At 41.6% G+C, this 20966-nt stretch overlaps 2 protein-coding genes across 3 annotated transcripts in view; both read right to left on the bottom strand.

The window, feature by feature from the left end:
- EDEM3 (ER degradation enhancing alpha-mannosidase like protein 3) overlaps positions 1–11115 on the bottom strand; it is a 33460-nt gene extending 22345 nt beyond the window's left edge. The window contains exons 1-5 of one of the 2 annotated variants that reach the window (XM_067001467.1): positions 10811–11115; positions 8520–8565; positions 4729–4829; positions 1917–1956; positions 406–518 (exon numbers count right to left, since the gene is read on the bottom strand). In XM_067001467.1, the coding sequence (XP_066857568.1) occupies positions 406–518; positions 1917–1956; positions 4729–4829; positions 8520–8565; positions 10811–10983 (473 nt within the window). In that variant the 5' untranslated portion in view covers positions 10984–11115. The remainder of the gene's footprint in view (positions 1–405; positions 519–1916; positions 1957–4728; positions 4830–8519; positions 8566–10810) is intronic. The other variant, XM_067001468.1, reaches the window with a different exon arrangement.
- Positions 11116–12538: 1423 nt separating this feature from the next.
- The window catches only part of NIBAN1 (niban apoptosis regulator 1), a 67124-nt gene continuing 58696 nt past the window's right edge, over positions 12539–20966 (bottom strand). Inside the window, exons 11-14 of the mRNA XM_048059237.2 lie at positions 19571–19681; positions 18865–18972; positions 16768–16879; positions 12539–15874 (exon numbers count right to left, since the gene is read on the bottom strand). Coding sequence (XP_047915194.2) covers positions 14151–15874; positions 16768–16879; positions 18865–18972; positions 19571–19681 — 2055 coding nt within the window. The 3' untranslated portion in view covers positions 12539–14150. The remainder of the gene's footprint in view (positions 15875–16767; positions 16880–18864; positions 18973–19570; positions 19682–20966) is intronic.

Here is a 20966-nt window from a genome sequence, read left to right as displayed (position 1 = left end):
GCTATGAGCAGGAAGTTGGACTGGAGACCTCCAGAGGTCCCTTCCAACCTGAAATAATTTACTACTCTTAAGTGTTGAAATATTCTCTCTCTTAAATCAAGTATTGAGCAGTGCAACCTTTAAGACTATTTCCATTAAAAAACACTGCTACCTCAGCACACACAGGCTTTTTTTAATTACAGAAGCTGCATCTGCAGAAGTCAGATGGGGTCGACTTGATTCAGCACCACTGCATCAATTCCTGCCTAGCATTTTAAAACCTTTTTTAGGGCAAGTGTTGAATTATGCTAACTGACAAAGGACCAACTGTTTTAAATGAGGTGAAATAGCACATAAAGGTATGCCTTCAGGACATTTAGCTAAAATGGGGTTTTAAAGAATTTTGAAGACATGAAAGTTACTCACCCAAGGACTCTTATGTTGGTTTCAAAGACAGATACAACTATGTCGTTATCTAAGTTAACATCCTTTATTACTTTTTTTACAGCCTCTTCAAACTCTTTGGTTTTATTTAACACCTGGAATACAAACGTAACCAAACATTTAGGTTCCACCACAGCTAATACAGTCACACTCAGGTGTGGAAGAACAAGAGCAACAGTTTAAAAAAAAATTTCCAATGTCTTAGACTGATATTCTGGTCCTGCAGGGACATACTCTGATACACTGTGAACAGACATTAGTAATATTTTTCTCGTGAGATGCGTGGAAGAGAATCAAAGGTCTACGTAAAGAAAAAGTCACCAACAGTACACCTCAACAAATAGCAAGGGATTTGTTTGTTCCTTCCCCTACTCCCACCCCACAACTTCAGTGCAACAGGCTCAGCGGGCTGGATCTGCACTAGCAGGGTAAGCGGTGGCCGGACTGCTGCGGTGCCTCCGATTTCACAGAAGTCTCCTACCCATGGTGTAAGGAGCCATGTCCTGAGCTCAGTGAATAGCCCCAGCAGCCTTCCTCCTCCCAGCAGTTTTCTTCTTTTGCCTGAAGAACAGTCCCAGCATTTCGTACAGATTTTCTTTCACACTGACTTTCTTTTAATCAATCTTCCAGAACTTATGTACCTTTTCCAATTTGTTACCGTAAGTACCTTTAAATCCCACATGTATTAATCCTGCCCTAAGAAAATAATAAATAAACCCTAACAATCCATCTGGGTGTTCATGTAGAGACTGGGAGTAACAGATTCCACATTTTTAACATTTGTGATTCAAAACCAGTCAAGGGTCATCTCACAGCACATCGTAAAAAGAGAACAGCTGTCAGAGGAAGAACATTATATGATTCACACAACAAAGAAGTGCAGTTAAGATTTTCAAAGCTTTAGTGCTGTTTACCAGGAGATATGAATGGCTGAATTTCTAATTTCCAAAATTTATTTTATCATGACAATATATTCCAAAAAGGGATTGAAAACTAATGGAAAGTAGTTTATTAACAACCGGCATCTCTTAAGAGATTCTGGCAACTTTTCCTGGCAAATACGTTAAGGGCTGAATTTCTTAAATATACATTCAAATATCTGCAAATTCATCCATGAAACAAGCACACGCAATTTAAAAATAAATAATTGAGTAGATACTAAGAGGTGTTCACTTATATGTCAGCATGTTGCCATAGATTATAACTGAAAAAATCTCACATACATTTTTGTTAAATTAGAGCACAAGAAAAGACAAAGCATCAGTGAAATACAGAAGTGTTCCAACATTCTTCTTGCAATGAATTCTGAACACCATCGTCACAGCACTTGGAAGTTCTTAGAAGCAATAGCCACTTCCAACAGATGGCTAAAGATTAAAAAGGTGATGAATGATATACATTTTTTAGATTCCTTTTTTGCTTAAAAAATGTAAGTCTGAACAGCTGAAGATCATTTTTTGTTTTATAAAAGTTTACCAATAAATTAAACCTACCACAAGAGTGTCCAAGGTATCAATTAAGGTCAGTGAAAACCTATAAAATAAAATTTAAAACAGATTCATTATAGACCTGTATGTTTCAAAATTAAATCATATAATCATATTTAATAGTAACTAAGACCATGGAAGAAACTGAATTGTCACCAGCTACTAAAAAACTGTGCATGTTTAACATCAAAATTAATATCCTGCTGATACTAAGTTTCTTCCCTTTTCAGTGACCAGAATGACTGAAACAAAACTATGATTATAAAGATTCCTTTATTTACTGCAAAACTTTCAAAGGTATTGTAAGCAAATTAAGTTTTTATTTCTAGTCTCCAATCAAATCTACTGAGAAGAGACCCAACAGAACATTCAAGTCTCTTTCAAGTCCCCATCCCCCCTTTTTAAATGAAGAATGTTGACTTATTAAATGCAATAACAGAGTTTGTTTATTTACGAAAATCAAAAAGCCAGTCCAAGCTGAATTTCTCCTATCAGAAATTGTTCCAAATTTCTATTTCAGGAAAAGCTGCAATTTATTGCAATCAAATTCAGTGTTACAACTTACTGATGAAAGAATAAAGAAAGTGCTGTTATTTTGTTATGAAACTTCTGCATGGGATGTAACGGAACAGGAAAAGGTACAAAATGGAGCAGCCAGGGCTGAAAGTACATAGCAACTTCTGTACCACAAACAAGGACACAGATTCCCACTTTTCAGCCTGCAGAAGCGTCATTATACAAAGATTTCAAAATTGCACATGGTATGAAAGTGAGAAAAAGCAAGCATCAAGTCACTGAACTTGTTGCCAAAGGTAGCTTCAGGAAAGCCAAATACTTCCACAGATCCAAAAAGTGATTAGACAAAATCTGTGGGATAAATACCTACACATGTCATTAATAGACAACACCTGGTGCCCAGCTACAGTTGGATGCATACAGTTTGAACAGCAGTATTGCAGTAAGGTTTGTCCCAATCACGTATTCTTCTCTATGACTGTTCTAGTGCATACTAAGATGGATGAGCACTTGGCCTAACCCAATAAAATCGCTCTTATGTTAACTAATTCGTAACATGCGTGGAAAAGAATACGCAGAGTAAGCAGCACTAAAATTGAAAACTTGGGAAACAATCACAACTGCCTATTGAAGAACACATGTAAAGAATTTAAGCACAGTGCCTCAAATTTTGAGCGCTGTAGGCAACACATGACTGTGCATGAGGATAATTAGCATTGCAGTTAAGTGGTCGTATACTGTCACTTTTTCAGTTTAATTCATAAAGATATAATGACATTTCACGGGTGTCATTCTACAAGAGAAAGAGACTAACTAGTGGCTATGCAGAGCTGAGTAACAAATACGGAACCTTTTCCACAAAAAAAAAAGGGGGGGAAAGTTGTGTATTACACAGCTGTAGAGAAGGCTGCTGTACAAGTACACTCCCCAGCCCTACAGCAAAGTACAACTGACCTAGCTGTCTCATCCTGTAATTTATTTTTTTAAACTACATTCTGATTGCAAAGAATGGTGTAGAACATGACTGATGAGCCAGCTGGCAAGAAAAAGTGTTATATATCAAATCTGAAATACAAACACTGCTGATTATTAGGACCATAAAAAACATGCATACAGAAAAATAAGTACCCAAGCTATTCAATGCACCGATGAGGCTGAAAGGTATTTTCACTCAAACAATAGTATGTTACTATATAAATAAAGGTCATTAAAAAATGGATGACCAGATTAAAAATACAATTTCTTGACATTTCTTTCTTATCAGTCATCTCTCTCAATACCTCCAAGGTCAATCTGTGCAATTTTAAACAGATGGCGAGATTATACAGGAATCTCTAGATTAATGAAGTTTTCTACATTACCAAAAATAACATGCTCAATATCATATAATGTATTAGATGAGGTACTTAAGACAAGCACTTCACCTTTGATTAATGCTATTCTGCTCAGGGACACTAAGCAGTGACATCAATAAAATCAGTGTCTGCTATTTTTTTTTAATTATTTGCTCTAGGAACATAAAGTGCACACATACAGACATTTGTAGAAAAAATACATTCAGAGTCATTCAATTTTGGCTTTGCCCAATTTAAATTGGAGAAAAACTGTACCTTAAATCTACATGTTGTTTGACAAAGGATTAGTAATTTATATTACAAGTTATCCTAAGAGAAAAATTGTGAAGAATTTCTAGGTCTGAAATAACGGTTTATACTCAGGCCAGGGCCTCAGGCTACCATGCATGTGATGATCATTTGACTAATTAAGTTTTCAGAGAGCTTTCTATGTAAAAAAAGCATTTTATATATCACTTATAAGGCCAGCAGAGTGGATAACATTCTACTGCTCTGTGCAGCTGATAACTAAACCTTATAAACCCTATTTAGGGGTCAAGTTCACTAACACCATAGATGGGAGCTCACTTTAGAAGGCTCTGCTACAGAAAATACTTGCAGAATGAATTTTAAAAGTTATCTTTGTATCTTATTCACCTGTCAATGCTCTCTTCCTGACTAAGATAACGTTTCACATCAGTTAACATCATAGGAGAAAATAAAAAAATGTAATTATTTCTGCCTAACTGGGAAGAAAGGTAAACAATTACAGTTTTCTAATATTTTTTTTCCTCCCCTTCAAAGCAGAACTTTTGAGACAAATTACTGATTTATGTGCACCCACAGAATTGTTTTCAATAATACTAAGCTTCTGGATGTGTCGACTGAAGAGACAAGTTTTACAAGCTGCAAATTGTACATAGATTCCTAGCTGTTTACATGTGACAGTAAGTGTTTCAAATACTGACTTTCCCAAGGCATCATCCACGTCCCCTCGACTTGGTTCCTGACCCCGTACTCGTCCACGACAAGTTAAAGGCATGAGTTCATCAGCTGGATATGCATGCTCCTGTAGGGAAACAAAACAACCGAATTAAGTTATAACTGTTACAGCCATTCCTGGAAATTTTCAGAGCTTGTTAAAAGGAAGCCCAATGCGGCTGTGCTTCCGTAAAACCTGCATGACTAGCCAAAAATGATTAAACCGAACAGTGCAATAGGACCTCTCTACAACCTCCCATAGAAGCCTGGAACAAATAATGGCACATCAAAAAAAAAAAAAAACCACCCCAAAAGCCATAGCCCCACCAATTACCTTGAAAAGTAGTTCTACTTTCTAAAACAAGGTTCATATGACACTCCCTATAATGTTTCTTAGGTGGAAGTCACCTCAAAGATGAGCTGGAGAACGAGTAATAATGCAGATGTTATTGAGTGACTGATATTTCATGGAAAAATCAGGAGAATTAGACCTTAAATCACTTTGGAAACTTTGCCAAGTGAACACCAGTGATTCAGGGTCACAATCAGTACCTGATATGAGAACTCACTTGGAAGGTAAAACAGTAATTTGGTAAATCACTACACAAATCAGAACAAGAGATAACATTCACAAAAAAGCTTACCAAAACTAACCCATTTACAAATTCAGCGAAGTTTAAGAGCGAGGCATTGCTAGATTTTTGGGAAAAGCAATGGTTTCCCTCGTGCTTCTAGAAAAGCACAAGCAAGCTGTATTGTAACCTGATTTCTTGTCTCTAAGGCAGAAATAACAGCAGCGGCACTGTTGCCAAAGTCAGGCCCACTGAATAAAACCCATTTCTACTTTCAGTCAAGTCAGTGCAAGTTTTGTAGGTTTAAACTGCCACCAAAATGGGGTATCAGCTGAAATAAACACAAACATGTGTACAACTCATCATTGTGCAATAGATGTTTACTGAAAAATCACAAAAGTGGACAATGACATTCAGAAAGATGAAACTTAAATATATGTAAATCCAAAAACATGCATGGAAATGCTTCTCCATTAGAAGCCCAACACAAGCGAATCGGGACAGAGCTTCTCCCTCTTGATTCCATCAGGAAGCTGGATGGGGTACCGTGCTGTGCTATTTTACTTTCAGCATGGCTAATTAACATGTGGCAGGTTAAAAAAGTTCAATTACTGCAGCTGAAACTGCAAGTAAACACATTGCAAGTCTTTCCAAATATACAGTACAAAAAATAATCTATATTCAAACACGAAATAGGCAAAGAAGGAACATTCTTCTATAAATAAACAGCTCTTACAGCAACTTCTTTTGAAACTGATGGTTTGTTTCCCCATCTACCACCCGGGTATTTCGGTCTTTGCATGACTTTGTTCTCCTCAAGTTCAACTGCAAAAGCCAGAATCTGGATCATTTTAATACAGCTCAGACGTTTCTACATATCTGTGCGAAGTATTCAGATAAACAGATTAAAGAAGTACACGACAAGAGCCATGTCAAAACTAAGATCACTGGCTTAAATTACGGAGAGGAAAGGTGGCAGAAAAAGAAGAAAACAGACTTTTTATCTTACAGTATCATAATGAACTAGAACAGTTTTGAAAAAATAAAAGCTTGTGTAGTCTCTATCTAGAGCAGGAAAGGCTAATACAACAAGTGGTTTCCCAACTTTTAACTTCTCCCCTTCAGGTAACCTCAAAGGAAACAGAAAGACATATTTAATATAAAATATGGCACATGTTACATACCGTAAACATGCCTCAGAAAAATATTATATGAATGTAGCTTGAGGGATACTCTGGAATTCCTACACATTCTGATAGAAGCACTGATCAGATTTCTCACTATCTGGACTGTAAATTCAGTACAGCATGGTACTTGAACAAAGCAAGAAGATGCACTGCTACTAGTGCTGCAAAGCAAGAAATAGCTCCACACCTGAAGTGACTGACATTTTCACATTTTCTTTGTGACAGTCAAGAAGAAAACATCCCAATTATTATAAATATTGTTGAAGGACTGAAAATAACAGCAGCTTTTTATTCAAAGCTCCTGTTCATATCTGAAAAAAACCAACCAACTGGGCAAGGGGGTTTCCCCTTTGCACGCAAGCATAAATTTTCAGTCTTTTAGCTGTTCAATTCTAAAATAAGTATTAATAGAAACAGAAAATCAGAACTTTTCACCTGGCTGTTTCAAAAGCAGCTGCAAAACCACTTTATTTTCTTGCTGTCAGAATCGAGCCTCATACCCTAATCTTTTCTTCAGCATTGAACAAACAAGCCACATCTCTGTTTGTTCAGTGTTCCAGCATACGTGGCAAATAAATATCCTTCTGGCTTCAAAGTTTCCAGGATAGCCAAAGTCATTCTTCTTCTGAACCCAGAATTTTCTTGTGTCAGATGCAGCAAGACACCTACCTGTTTCTAGTCGATCACAACGAACAATAGGAGCACAGATCCTTTATACAGCCAACTTTTTATCCGATTTTGCCAAATCCTTAACAGTTTTTACTTCTGAATGTCATGAGAAAACCAAGCCAAGTGGTTTTAACAGAACCAGGTCTCAAGTAACTAGTTACAAATCAACACCAAAATGCCAGATGTTTAACTGCTGAGGTGTCAAAAGCAGGAGCTCAGAAGTTCAGAAGGAAACTGTACCCATTTTGAAAATACTCTTGGCGTTCATTAATTCTGTACCACTCATGCAGTGTATAAATTTGTAACTCACAAGCTTCCCCCCCAACCCCCTTTGTTTTAAATGGCAAAATCATGATATAGAAGTTGGGACACGTGGCAAGATACTGTCAAAAAACTGTCGAGTTTGTCCTGCAGGAACTGGTGCAACTTAAAAGAGAGGTTTCTGTAACAGCCACAAAGAACATACAAAAAGATTGTTTCGTAAAACTATGCAAGAATACATATTTTATATTACTCACATCTGCAGCTTCTCCTCAGAATTATTTAGAGTATATTTGAAAGTAACTATCACTTGAGGAGTCAGTCCACTGAGTAATTATTTATTCTGCAACACATCTAGCCTAAGCTAACCTACTTCAAAGTTGATTAGATTGCAAAATGGCTTCACATACCCAGAACGTGAGGACACCTAAACAGGAAAATTACGAGCCATATTAGAAGAAACCACGGTAAGCGTGGCTCGCTGCCGTATGACGGCCACATACCCAGAAGAGGGTACAATGCACAAACAAGACACCTAATCCTCTTTTTGTTCTGCTATGTTCTACAAAACATACTTGTTTGTAAAAAACAAAACCTACCAAACTGTATCTAGCATGTCTTCCTGCAAGAAAAATACTTTACTTAATTTTACCCACAAAATAAATAGGATCGTTTTGTATTCTCCAGATTCAGATGATAACAGGTTTTCTCAAGCTTCCTGTTTTCACTGTTTTTAAGAGTCTGGAATTACAGACCCAAGAGTTTAATGAAGATGAAAACTGCTCGTAACCTGATGGGAGAGAAACCAGTCTGAGGAAGCATCAGGCAGAGATTGACAGAGTTACAGCTAGCAATTCCTAGCTACCATTCTGAAATCCACTGTAACTCTCCTGACACCGCTCCTCCTGAAAGTAAGATTTGTTCAATTCCTGTTAAAGGGTACACAGATGCTCTTATTTATTTTAGCTTTATTTTCCCCCAATACCTTCCTGTTATTTCTCTAGAACATCAAGTACTGTACCCTGCTTTCTCTTCCAGGTCAGCAATAACAATTCCAAGAACAATTCAACAAACAGGTATTTTCCTTACCATATAATTGCTGTACGCATGATCAAACATTTCCAGCACTTGGTTTCTAAAAAACAAAAACAAAAATTAAAAAGAACAGCATTGGTGGTCTGCATCACAACGCCCTTTACCATGCTATCTTAGAACAGCAAGATGTGCTACCGTAATCTCAGTCTCAGGAACAGCTCCTCTACTAGCGTACTCTACTCAAGTAAATGAAACAAGGCAAACAGTTTTCCCTGATCTGGCTGCTATTTGGCTTTTCCTTTGCCTAACACAAAATTAAGTATTTGGCATGTGGGGACTCTTTCAGCCTCCTGTGCTTCCTCTTCGATAGCTGTAGATGTCACTAATACGTTAAAGCCAGAGACAGGACACGTTCCTTGCTCAGCAAAAACCAGCACATAGAGTTATGTTCGTCTTGTAATCTCCCCCACTAAAACCAACTGACATAGCGTTAAATTCCGATCTGTGATTCAGATAAGTGATGAGATACACATCTTCCTTGAATTAGGAGTCTTGGCAAGCACACAGTAAAGAAAATCCTCACAGATACATTTATTGTACGTGTTTGAGAAGCAGTCAAGGTGAGCAGCACTGCCACATAAAACAGTGCTGTCTTCCCAAGAGCGCACCGCTTCCATTTGTACCTAACTGTTTTCCTGAGTACCTAGCCATGCTTACAACAGAGCATGCTAATTTCTAAGCTAACAGCTATATAACTCACAGTCTCCGATGATAAAACCAAACCCAAGAGACAGGAACAGCACAATTATACTCCAAATAACTGATTTAGTTCAATGACTTGAAACTAAGCAGTAGTTTTCACTCATCTGGTGTACCAAGCCATCAAAAGAAAGGACAGGATGCTTTTTCCTGGTACTTTGGAGGCTTCATCCAGCCCGCAGTGCCCGCACCTGCGGCCACACTCGAGCACGAGCTCCAGCTGCACCAGGCACACCATGCTGACCTGTGATTTAGCACACACAAAGCTTCTCACAGCCTTTAGTTCTCTACATGCAACTTGCTTTTACAGGACACTTTCAGAAAGGACTTCTGTGACTGACACGACCTTGTCCTGGAACAGAGGCACGGCTTACCTCCAGTAAGCCACCCAGCTGAGAGCCCCCAGACACAAACGGTGGCAAGACCGCTTGCACACACCGGGGGCAGCAGGTGCACGGAGTTGAATTTACGAACACAAAAAATTTAAACCAAAGGGGGAAGTTTAAACCCATTAAGTGGTGACACGAGGAAAGCACACAACGTATGTACCCTGACAACCCAAGATGCAAAGCCCAACTAACTATAAGCGTTACTGAAGTTAAATATCAGCTTATGTCCAGTGATTAATAACTGGAAGTCTCCACAGTGCTTTCCCCGCACATTTTGCATCATTATTCTCTGCAGGTGACCAGCTGATGTGAACACGATGACGATGAAGCTGCCCTGGCAATAAGATCATGCTGAGCTTGATTAAAGGTCTGTCTAAAAAAACCAAGTACTTCATGCAGTGCAATACATTGCCACCTACATTGTAGTCTTTATCATACAACTGAAAACCATGTTAAAAGCAAATCAGCTTCTTACACGTATACAAAAGAATCTATGATTCTACTGTAGAATGTCAAGGTTCACAGGACGAGATGACCCATCTAAACTTACTGTGCCTTACTAAAGGACTCACACAAATATAAACGTGAAGACAAGCTTCCAGTTGTGATTTCCTTTGGTTTCGTTATCTGCGCTTTGATTGAGACACGTTCTGGGCCTCTTGCACAGAGTTTTATTAAGGTTGCTTTACAGCACAGACTGGGGCAGGCTGGGCGCCGGCACAGGCTGCCCAGAGCAGCGGTCACAGCCCCCGAGCCCGCGGGAGCTCGGGAAGCGTTTGGGCACGGCTCTCAGACACAGCGTCTGTTTGCAAGGGGCCCCAAGTGGAGCCAGGAGTTGGGCTCGGCGACCCCCCTCGGGGGTCCTTCCTAACCTGGGCTACGCTAGGGAACAGGGAGCGCTGCGATTCGCCTTCAGCAACGGAAGCGGGCAGAAACACGCGCCGAGGTCTCCTTTTTATTACCCCCCCCCCAGCCGCGTTCCCCAGGTGCGGCCGCGAGGCGCCCGCCGGCCGGCCCGCGGAGGGACGCTCACCTCCGCCCGCCTGGACCCGCGGCACCCGGGCGGCGGCCGCAACCCCCGAGGCCGCGGCTCCAGCGCCCGGCGGAGGGCTGGAGCCGGCCAGGGGCCGCCGGCAGGACCCGCCAGAGGCCGCGGCCCCGTCCCCGCCGCCCCCTCCCCGCCCCGCCCCGGCTCACCCCAGCCGCCGCTTCTCCTCCTTGCTCATGGCCCCGGCTCCCGGCGCGGCCGCCAGCACGGAGGAGGCGGAGAGGAGGCCGAGCGCCAGCAGCCTCCACGGCCTCCTCCAGCGAGGCCCCCGCTCGCCGCCGCCGCCGCCGCCGCCGCCCCGGCAGCCCGCAGCTCCGCTCATGGCCGCGGCCGCCCGCCCGCTGCCGCTAGGCCCAGGCCCGGCCCCGGCCCATCCCGCCCCTGGCGGCGCGGCGGCCGCGGCTCCCGGCGGCGGGGCCCGGCCCGGCCCGGCCCTCCCGCGGCGTAGCCAAGGGAACGGCCTCGCGCCGCCGCTTCCGGGTTCGGCCCCGCCCCGGCGGGCCAATGGGAGCGGGCCGCGGCGGCGCGAGGGCGCCGGGGGCCACGTGACCGCGGCAGGCGCGAGAGGCGACGTGGACAAAAGGATGGGGGGAGGCGGGGGCGCGGCGCGGCGCGGCCGGACTACAGCTCCCGGCGTGCCTCGCGCGCGCTCCGCCGCCGCTCCGCAGCGGGCGGCTGCCGCGCGCTCGCCGGGAGGTGTAGTTCGGCGCCGTCGCGCGGAGCCGGCGGTGCGCCCGCTGCCGCCGCACCTTCGCTCGCTTCGCGTTCGAGTCCGGCGGCGCCCGCGGACGCCGGGCGTAAAGGCGCGGGGCGGGCCCGCGGCGCAGCCCTCAGCCCGCGGAGCCGCCCAGAGCCCCCGTGTTTGACCCGGCAGCGCCCCGCGCTGTGACCCGGCCCCGAACCGGCCCCGCTGGCCGCGGAAGGGCGGGGCGGGATTTGTTCCCGTCACCGGCGTCGCGCAGAGCGGCGTGCCCGCTGCCGCCGTGCCGGGCCCGGCAGGGCTCCCCACAGCAGCCGGGCCCGGCACGGGCAGGAGCTCCTTGCAGACACGGGCCAGAAGCACCGACCGGTGGCTTCTTGTACCCGCAGCGGCCCGGTGAAACCGTGCGGGTCGCGGGCCTCGGCGTTCCTGTCACCGCGACCCGATCCCCACACCCCGTTGTTATCCCAAGGCCTCGTTAGAGGCGTGAAGAACGCCGCTCTCCGTCCGTCCCTCTGCAAGCACCACGGCGTGTCAGAAAACATACGCAAAGACAAAAGATGCCCGTGAAGTGCTGAATTTCAGTACAAATCTGCCGACAGGGAGATGCTGGGGACAAGTCTTTGCTGCCGTTTCGCATCCTACTTGTGAAGAACAAGCGCGCTGAGCGCCTGCATTCAACACCACCGTGCTCGAATACCTACAGGAAAACATGACCCTGATCTAAGCCTGCCATAGGAATAACTCAAAAATGGCTTTGATGGGAGTGTTAATGCCAAGTATATTTTTTGTACTGTGTATGTACAGATGTCTCTAATCCATGTTAGTCATAAACAGCTTTTGCAGAACACAGCCGTTTTTGCAGAGTAACCGTCACCATCTTGCCATCCTCTTTTGTACGCATCTTCGTAGAAAAACTTCATGCCCCCTATTCCATGACATTGCTAAAAGAGACTGCCACTGCCCAACTCTAAAGCACGTTATAAATTTGAAGTCACTTAATGTTTAGTACCAATTAGAAATAGCTAATGATTTGTTACCAAAAAGAAAAAAAAAAAGGAAAGAAAAAGCTGACAGTGAAATAACTAAGCAATTTTGCATGAAGGAGGAAACTATTCAAAAGTACTTTTGCAAGGAAAACATATGTGACATTAATGTTTGTACACCGCACTACAGCTTCTGGAATAAATAGGAGTTGCATTTATTTTACAACAGTGACACTCCACTCTGTCGAGTTACTCAACATGTTCCATACTTAGGCAGTAATATTTGCCTATTCCTCTAGTATCCATTCTCTGTTAGTATTATAGCAGATTTTGATAGCATTAAATAACAGACTTTACACAGGTTGTTAAATGCCAACAAATATTATGCTCTCTGGAGTTTGTTATTTCTTCCCATGTCTTTATCAATGCAGATCCCTCAGTCCTTTACTTACTGTGATTATTATTAATCTTGCTGTCCTGTACAGTCTTACATTTATTCAGAAAGAGTCAGAAACCCCAGATCAAATTTTTTAAGGTGCCCTAAAGTGACCTCTGAAGTGCAGTCTTTATCTCTAAAGCCCAATTTGTTAAAATGCTGTTTTTCATTTCCAAGCTTTTCTGTGCACAGTCTTTATATTGTGTGTGCAAACAATGCTTATAAGCCACTTTGTGCATAGATCACAATTTGCTGTGGATGATAGTATGCTGGCTATGAAAGCAATAAGTCTCATTTTAATTACTGCTTTTGAAACTTGATTCTGCCGTCCAAAATCTAAGCACAAGTGAATAGCCCTTAGCTGATTTTTGCTTCACTTAACTCTTCTAGTAGAAATTATATGCAATCATCATAATATTTCACAATTATTGCAATTTATGATGTAATTTACGCACCTAGAAAGCCCTACAAAAGTGAGTATCTCAAGTCAGTAAGAATGTGAATGGCAGGACTCTTAATATTCGGTATTAGATAGCTGTAAGTGAATATGTTTTATGGTGGGAAGTAAAACATAAGGATGCTGCCTTATGGTTATAGTTATTGTAAACATTCTCATCTTTCCTGTCTATAAAATAAAATAACCGTAAAGTGCTCTGGAAGGCTAAATAACCCAGAAGTGCAGAGTGGGACTGAGAAACCTGCTCCCATTTTTTCCCCCTTTTTAAATATAGCAATAAGAAAAAGATCAGAAAAGTTGCTTGACTTTAATACCTGTCAAAACTTCATAATAATTACGTTATCAGTTTGCAGAATTTGCACAAAGTGTGGCTTTTGAGCAGCCTACTAAATTAACTATCGTGTTCTGTTTAACTACTAACGGTTTTATTTATTTCCCATATACTGCATGCAAATACTAAAAGCATCTGTGAATAGCAACGTATGTACCAACCATCTAAGAATCATAACAGTACTGTCAAATCCATGCATTTTAAAATCGTGAGCCACTCCCCAGTTAAAACACCTAAGAAGTTAAGTCTTAAGTTGTTAAAATAACTCTACAGACAGGGGTGAATTGCTTTTGAAGCATTCCGTGGTGACATTTTCAAACTTTTCTATAACCATAATAGGCAGCAAATTTTAAGTGAAAGATGAGGTTTCCTGACAGCGATCCGATTTTAAGCAGTGAGGGCTTTAAATGAAAGGAAACCTATCACCTATCACTCAGGAAGAGATCTGTGACAAAACTGCAAGCTGGTAATACCACAGTACAGCCCGTTTCCTCTAGCTCCAATTCAAGTAAGTATTCACGATTAAACAGGGATTACTGAAGCAAATAAATCCTAAAGGGCTGGGCTGAAAAACACTTCTTACTCTTCAGGGTTTTGCTGTACATAACTACCTTCCCTGTTTTCTTCTGTGAAAATACCTTGTACTTCTGAGCTTGTTATTTCCGTATGTGAGGATGATTCATCTTCTGGCTTCCCTTTGCCCTCGCCAGGCTCAGCACCTCCTGTGACTTGTGTGGCACTAACCTCTCCCTGATCCACCTCCAAAGAAACCGGCACATCTATCAGTCCCGTTCTTGGCTTTTCTGTATTCAAAATAGGCACTTGTGCTGTGTCTGGATTTTCAGCAGGGTTATGAAAAAAGCTCTCAGTCCCTACCTCCACTGGGACAGCATGACTATCCCCTGCTCCTCCTCCCTCCCCATCTAATCTTTTGTCTTCAGATGCGTTTTCAGTGTGTTCTTCTGGCTGCAATCTGTCACTGTCACAGCTTTCTGCACCCGTGTACCGAACACTTTGCTTCGTCTCGACTTCTGATTTTACCACTTGAGGTGTATCTGAGATTTCCACCAGCCATTCTGCTTGAGCCATGTTGCAGCCCGCCTTGGACACATTCACTAAATTCTTACCACCTGTCCCCAAACTAGATGAAGATGGTCGGTCCTCCTTGAACTCCATGCTTTCCGCTGCATCTTTATTCATCATCGTCTGTCTTACTTCAATTTCTGCTGCAGCTATTTTGCTTATCTCGTTCCCTTCATGCTCTTGCAACTTTAAAATCTCACCTTCACAGATCTCTTTTATATTCTCAGGTGGAGTATCTGCTGGTAATTCAACTGCTACCATCAGCAAATTCCTTATCTCATTCACATCATCAGGGGATTTACAACTCTTTTCTTCTGACTTGCTTTCTTTCTCAGAATTCTCCCCAAAACCTCCTTTCCCTGTGTTTTCATCCTGACAAGTAACCCTCATGTCAATACTCACTCCTTGGCCTTTATTTTCTTTTTTACTTTCTTCTTCAAGCCCTGTTCCTACTGCATTTTCACTCTGTAATAATTGTTCTGTAATCCCTTTTTCTACCTTGATTTTCATTTCATCATTTCCTAAAATCTCTGCTTCTACTACATTATCATGTGGGGAAGTCAGCTTGATCTCAACAACTTCTTCCTGTACTTTGCTTTCTTTTTCAGTGCCACCATCAAACGCTGCATCCGTTGCTGTTTTGTTCTCAGAAGTTACCTTCTCCTCTACTACTTCTTCATGTACCTTAAGTTCTTTTTCAGGGCTGACTCCAAAATCTCTGAATGCATTTTCAGTCCCCGAAGCTACTTTTTCCTTCACGACTTCTTCTTTTGTAGTAAGCTCCGTCTCAGTGTCCCCTACAAAGTCTCTTTTCACCATGTCTTCATTCTCCAAAGCAGTATTTTCCTCTGGAACTTTTTGTTTTGTAAGGGTAGCTGCAAGGGACTCCTGTTTCTCACTGATGTCTGTAATCACTTCTTCATTTTTGCTTGCCTGATTACCAGCCGTATTAACAGAAATGACTGCCTCTTTGTCTGATGGCTTGCTATCATCATGATCCTTCTCCCAAGAAATCTTTTCGGTCACAATGAGTGTCTCCTCACTTTGAGTGTCAGTATCTGACATCTCTACTCTGGCAGTGGAAGGCTTCTTAGCGGGAGTGGTTTGTGCTGATCCTGAAGGGGTCTTCAGGTCAGTTAAACTGGACACACTTTCACAGGGCAAGTTCAAGTTATCTTCAAAGAGGTTGTGCTTCTTCAGAATTGCAGCTTCTTTTATCACTAAATAAAACAGAAAACGGTTTGGAAAGACTGACAGAGGTACACCGAAGAAGGTACACTATTTCCCTGAGTTTCTAATGTCATATATATTGACATTACAAACAATAGTAATTTTCATTTTCAACTTGTTTTCAGTTTATCTTTATTGGGGAGTTAATCTGTTTTCATTAATAGAACTCCAATACTGACCTAAACTTGTAATTGCAGTAATACAAAAGTACCAGAGGGCCTGCAGTGCACAAAGGTAATGTTTAAATGCGGAAGTGATTACACTGAATACATGAACGAAAGTGTGCTTATTACATTAATTACTATACTGATATTTTGGAACAGTTGTGCCACAAAAGGCCGTTGGGCAACACAGAAGCTTGTCTTTATCTAGCATATAGATAGGCAGACAGATCCGGAGAGATACAAATATTTTATGTATCTTTATATACCACCTGGCATGGTTTCATTTTCTGGCACACAAGCAGAGACATCTGCCTGGTGTACTGCACTGGCATCAATGATGTATGGGAAACTGCACCTGGCAGTACATTTCATTTGGGGAAATTCATTTTCACTGCCATTAGATGTCAGCAGGCCTTTACAAATAAGAGCATAATTTCACTCCTGGGCCCAGGAAATCAAGATAAAATGAAGGTTACATTTTGTCAGAAATACGCTGATGCCACGCTGTAATTTTGACTTTCCCAAGCTTAGTAATGTCACTACATGAATTTAAATTTCAGGGCTTGCCACACATCTTCAGTGACCTGAATCCAAACAGTAGCACTGTAATCCCTGGTCTTTGGGAAAGCTGGGACCTGGCTCAGAGACAGCCAGGAGCAATAGCTCACCACTGGCCAATGGCCAAAATGCTATTACTGTCACCTCTAGAGTATCCTCACCTTTCAGGGTTTCTTCAAGCAGTGTCTGATATAAAATCTCTTCATACACATTCTCTACTTGGATCACGCTAGTGTAATCAGCAAAAATGAACTGCTCGTATTTCTGCAGCTCCTGTGCAGACACAGAAGAAAGGAACAGATGCATAAAAACACAGCAATTTCAGAGATTTTGAACATCCTACTTCAGTTGAGCACCTGTATCTACCAGGTCTTGCAATGCTTCTTTTGAACTAGGAGTAAACAAAGTCTATATTTTCACCATTCATTATGCACTTACCAAACACCGTTCTTACACTACAATTACATTTAGAAGCACTATAGATCATTGTCATCTGCACTGTAATAAACAATTCTGAAATAAAGAGTTGGTGAGGAAATGCCTCACTCACTGTTTGTCCAAGGAGGCAAATCCACAGTGAGCATGGGAGATCCAGGGTTTGGTTTTGTTTTTTTTAATAGGTGTGTAACATGTTCAGCTTACTGAATTATATGTAACAGGCTATATCTATGCAATAAGTGAGTCATGATCACTAGGAAGCGGCTTGGTGGTCCATAAAAAGAAAATGAAGTGACTGCTGCCCGTTTCTAAAAGGGATACCTACAGACTAACATCTGGTGGATTTAAGTCTTTAAAGTCAAGTGTTTAAGGCCAGGTTGGATGGGGCTTTAAGAAACCTGGTCCAGTGGAAGGTGTCCTTGCCCATGGCAGGGGGGGTGGCCTTAGATGATCTTTAAGACTCTATTAGAAGGTCAAGACTTGACTGGGCCTGTCAGCTGTGCTACACACATCTGCTTCCAGAGCCAGCTGCTCACTTCTGCAGAGGCACAAACTCAAAAGGTTTCTGGGATGTTTGCACCACCACTGCTTCCTCTGGCCCTGTATGGCAGAGACGCTAGATAGGACTCCACACTGTATTTAAGGGGGTGAAATAGTTTTGTTTCCTTGCTCACCCCTGTGCATGAACACCATGTTTTGAAGGCACTGCTGACACAGCAAAGAGTTACTAAACTATATGATATGATATGTATGTAGATATGTTAGTATATATAGGATATATATAGATATAGATATAGATATATCTATCATATAGGATATGATAGTATGTAGAATGACATAGAGAGGAGAGTGATTTTAAATACATTTTTCAAAGTCCTGAGTTTGAATGATCTGTACTCAAAGATTTACAAGCATAACTTGAATAAACACTTGGTTTTAGACTTGTTTTTTAAACCAAAACAAGCTAGAGGCTCAGCAAGAGTCTCAGGGAACTGATGAACATCAGGGAAACAGAAGGGCAGGGATGGGTTAGGGCAGTCATCTCCCAGCAGCTACAAAAAGAATGCAAGTGAATGTGCGTGGTCTGCAAGAAAGGGAAAGACTATTTCATCTGAGCCAAGGTGAACAGCATTCCAGCTGGCCCCTCATGCAGCCACACTGATAACATCTGCATGAAACTCTGGCAGCTGGTGTTTGCAGAGTACTACCCTATCAGTATGATTAAGGACAACAGAGACAGTCCCTGTATGTTTGTTTCCTGACTGCTGACACAATTACTTCAATTTAAAATCACTGAATACCAGCCCATGGCCTGTCTGCTTGCTGCTCCTGCTGCCCAAGCAAGCACTTGGTTTTGAAGGAGGTTGTGAGTAGAGGCTGTGTATGGTCACAGTGGTGCCTCTGGGTGCTGTCCTCTCCGAATGACCCAATTTCAGCTTGCAGCAGGGATGCCGAACACAGGGACAAGCTCATAACCTAAACTTGCAACTGTCAGATAGAGAGAGGAGTTCAGTTCGAGGGGACTTCAGATATCTAGGGAAGAAGCGAAATGGGGATGGGCAATGGTCTGCAGCTATCTCTGAGGAAGCAAGCTGCATATGCAGCTTCCGTGTATCCCGAAATCTTCATTCCACATCTTGTACCGTGCTGCTACATCAATCCACAAATGGCAAATATAAACATATTTTGTCCAAATAGGCATGAGAGAAAACAGCTTTACACAGTTTAGGATTTATAGTCAAGGTGTTAATCCTTTCCTGCCTTTTGCTACTGTTGTTTTGTTGTTTTTTTTTTACTCACAGAGCAGTAACGTAACCTACCGGTTTGCATGTTGAAGCCAGTGTCTTCTGCATTGTGGGCAAAGTAATCTGTACTAGTGCTTCTTGAAATATCTTCTTCCGGATAGTGCTGCTGTCATAATCATATTGCTGTTAAAGACAGACAAAAAGAGAAGCAAGTCCACACGTGTTTGGTGTTATTAATCATTCACAGGAGGAACTGGCTCTTGTTAACCTGTAACTGGTGACAGGGAAATACCAAAGGATGCTGTATCACTGGTACACGCAGGGCTTTCAATTCCCATGCAGGCTATTCCAGCTTTTGGAAAAATACTCTGAGATCAGGGAGATTCTGGTATCTCTTTCCCTTTTTTTTTTGGTCTGAGCTAGAAACAGCCTCATGCTTGCTCTCTCCAGGTATTTTAGCACTGAGGGAAATGAATTCTAGGGGCAGGCTGATTATAAACTAATAAAATTATTTACTCAGATCCACAGCATCATTTCCAGTTGATTTAATTGTAATTAAAAGGACTGCACACGTAAATACTCTTATAATTGTCTGCCCAGAACTAGGTTTTACCCCCAAAATGAGCAGCTTCGCTAAGTGCCACCAAATCAGCATTTCCCACCAGACGGTAAGAGGTATCTTCTTTCAAATACTAAGGTAAATTCATGTAAGAGATGCTCTCTTTAGGTTTCTTAAAAGACAGAACACGAGACCTTACTGCACAAAAGCTGTAGCATTTACCTTCAGTACTCTCAGTTTGACTTTTTCAATGGTTGTTGCAACTTTCGCTGAGTCTGCCTGGCGACTTGGAGAGAACAACTGCTCAAAAGTATAAACTGCATTTTCCATTAGCTAAGAATAATAAGAAGAAATATATTTTAAAGACCAGTAACACAAAATGTCTACATACATAAAGAAACCTGATAAATGTAACCATTAACTTAAATTGTGTTTCTGAGAGGTGAAACAGACAAAGAATAATCAAAAAATCAATACATATTTTCAAGTGCTTCAAATGATTTTGGAAGGGGAAGAAAAGCCTTGCCCAGTTTAGATTTCAACACTCAGCTTTGTAATTGGAAAACAAAAAGAATAATCTCTTACATTAATGCAAGAGCACAGGAAAATGAAACTACCTCAACTTCTACCTTGAGCATAAAGCAGGGTCACCAGAAGGTCTGCGAAACAGTTGTATTCGCAAACTTGTTCAGAGTAGATTCAGTTATAGTCCCAAAATTGTGTTTCTCTTGTTACTCTCTATTTTAGTACTCTAAAGGCTAACATGCATAGAAATGTTGCAGTAAATAAAAGAAATTAAGCCTTAGTATCTTTAATCTAATATAATAGCTTTGCTGTACAGATTTAATCTCTTGTCACTATCCAAACAGGTGGTGACAAATACAAGAAGTAGAATCAAGTGGCTATATATACAGGCCACAGATAAAATTCATCCCTAATAAGAAGACTATCATTGACTGCTATCAGATCCTATTGGTCTTAGTAAGTAATACTGTAGATGAGACTTTTTTAAAAAAGCCATTAATTAGTAGCTTTTCTTATAACACAAATAGTTATCAGCAAAAATCTCAGATAAAGCAATATTTTCTCAAGAATTATGTTAGGCTAGTACTTGCCATCTTTTCAAGTTATCCAAAGATTCATTAAAAATATTAAAACCCTTACTACAAAAAGATATTTCAGAAAAAAAAAATGTTCTGCAAGTGGTAATTATTTCTACTTAGAGATGCTTTGCCTCTTTTAAGTAGCGTTTCCATTCCAGTTTTAATTTACTCTTATTGGAGGGGGATGGGGACATCCACAGGGAAGCGATCATTACTGCTGGGTCTTCCTTCACATCTCATGGGAATGTACCAGTTGATTTTCATCATACAGTAAAGAGGACTTTGTAGTAAAGAGGTAGTTTGTAAATGAGTATGTAGATACTTATGGATAAGACACTTTCAATTCCTTCTAGACTAGTAACATTTTCATTAATGAAAATAAGCAGTGAAAAACTTTGAAAGGGTGATCTTTATAACTGACTTTGCAGAAAACTTGAAATTAGACTATATAGACTATATTTTAGATAAAAATGGAGAAGATAGAGGTCTACTCAATCTGTGCATGTATCAGGAGG

This window comes from Anser cygnoides, chromosome 8 (genome assembly GCF_040182565.1).
Source record: "Anser cygnoides isolate HZ-2024a breed goose chromosome 8, Taihu_goose_T2T_genome, whole genome shotgun sequence".
Taxonomy (NCBI): Eukaryota; Metazoa; Chordata; class Aves; order Anseriformes; family Anatidae; genus Anser; species Anser cygnoides.
This window is presented reverse-complemented; position numbering and strand designations above follow the sequence as displayed.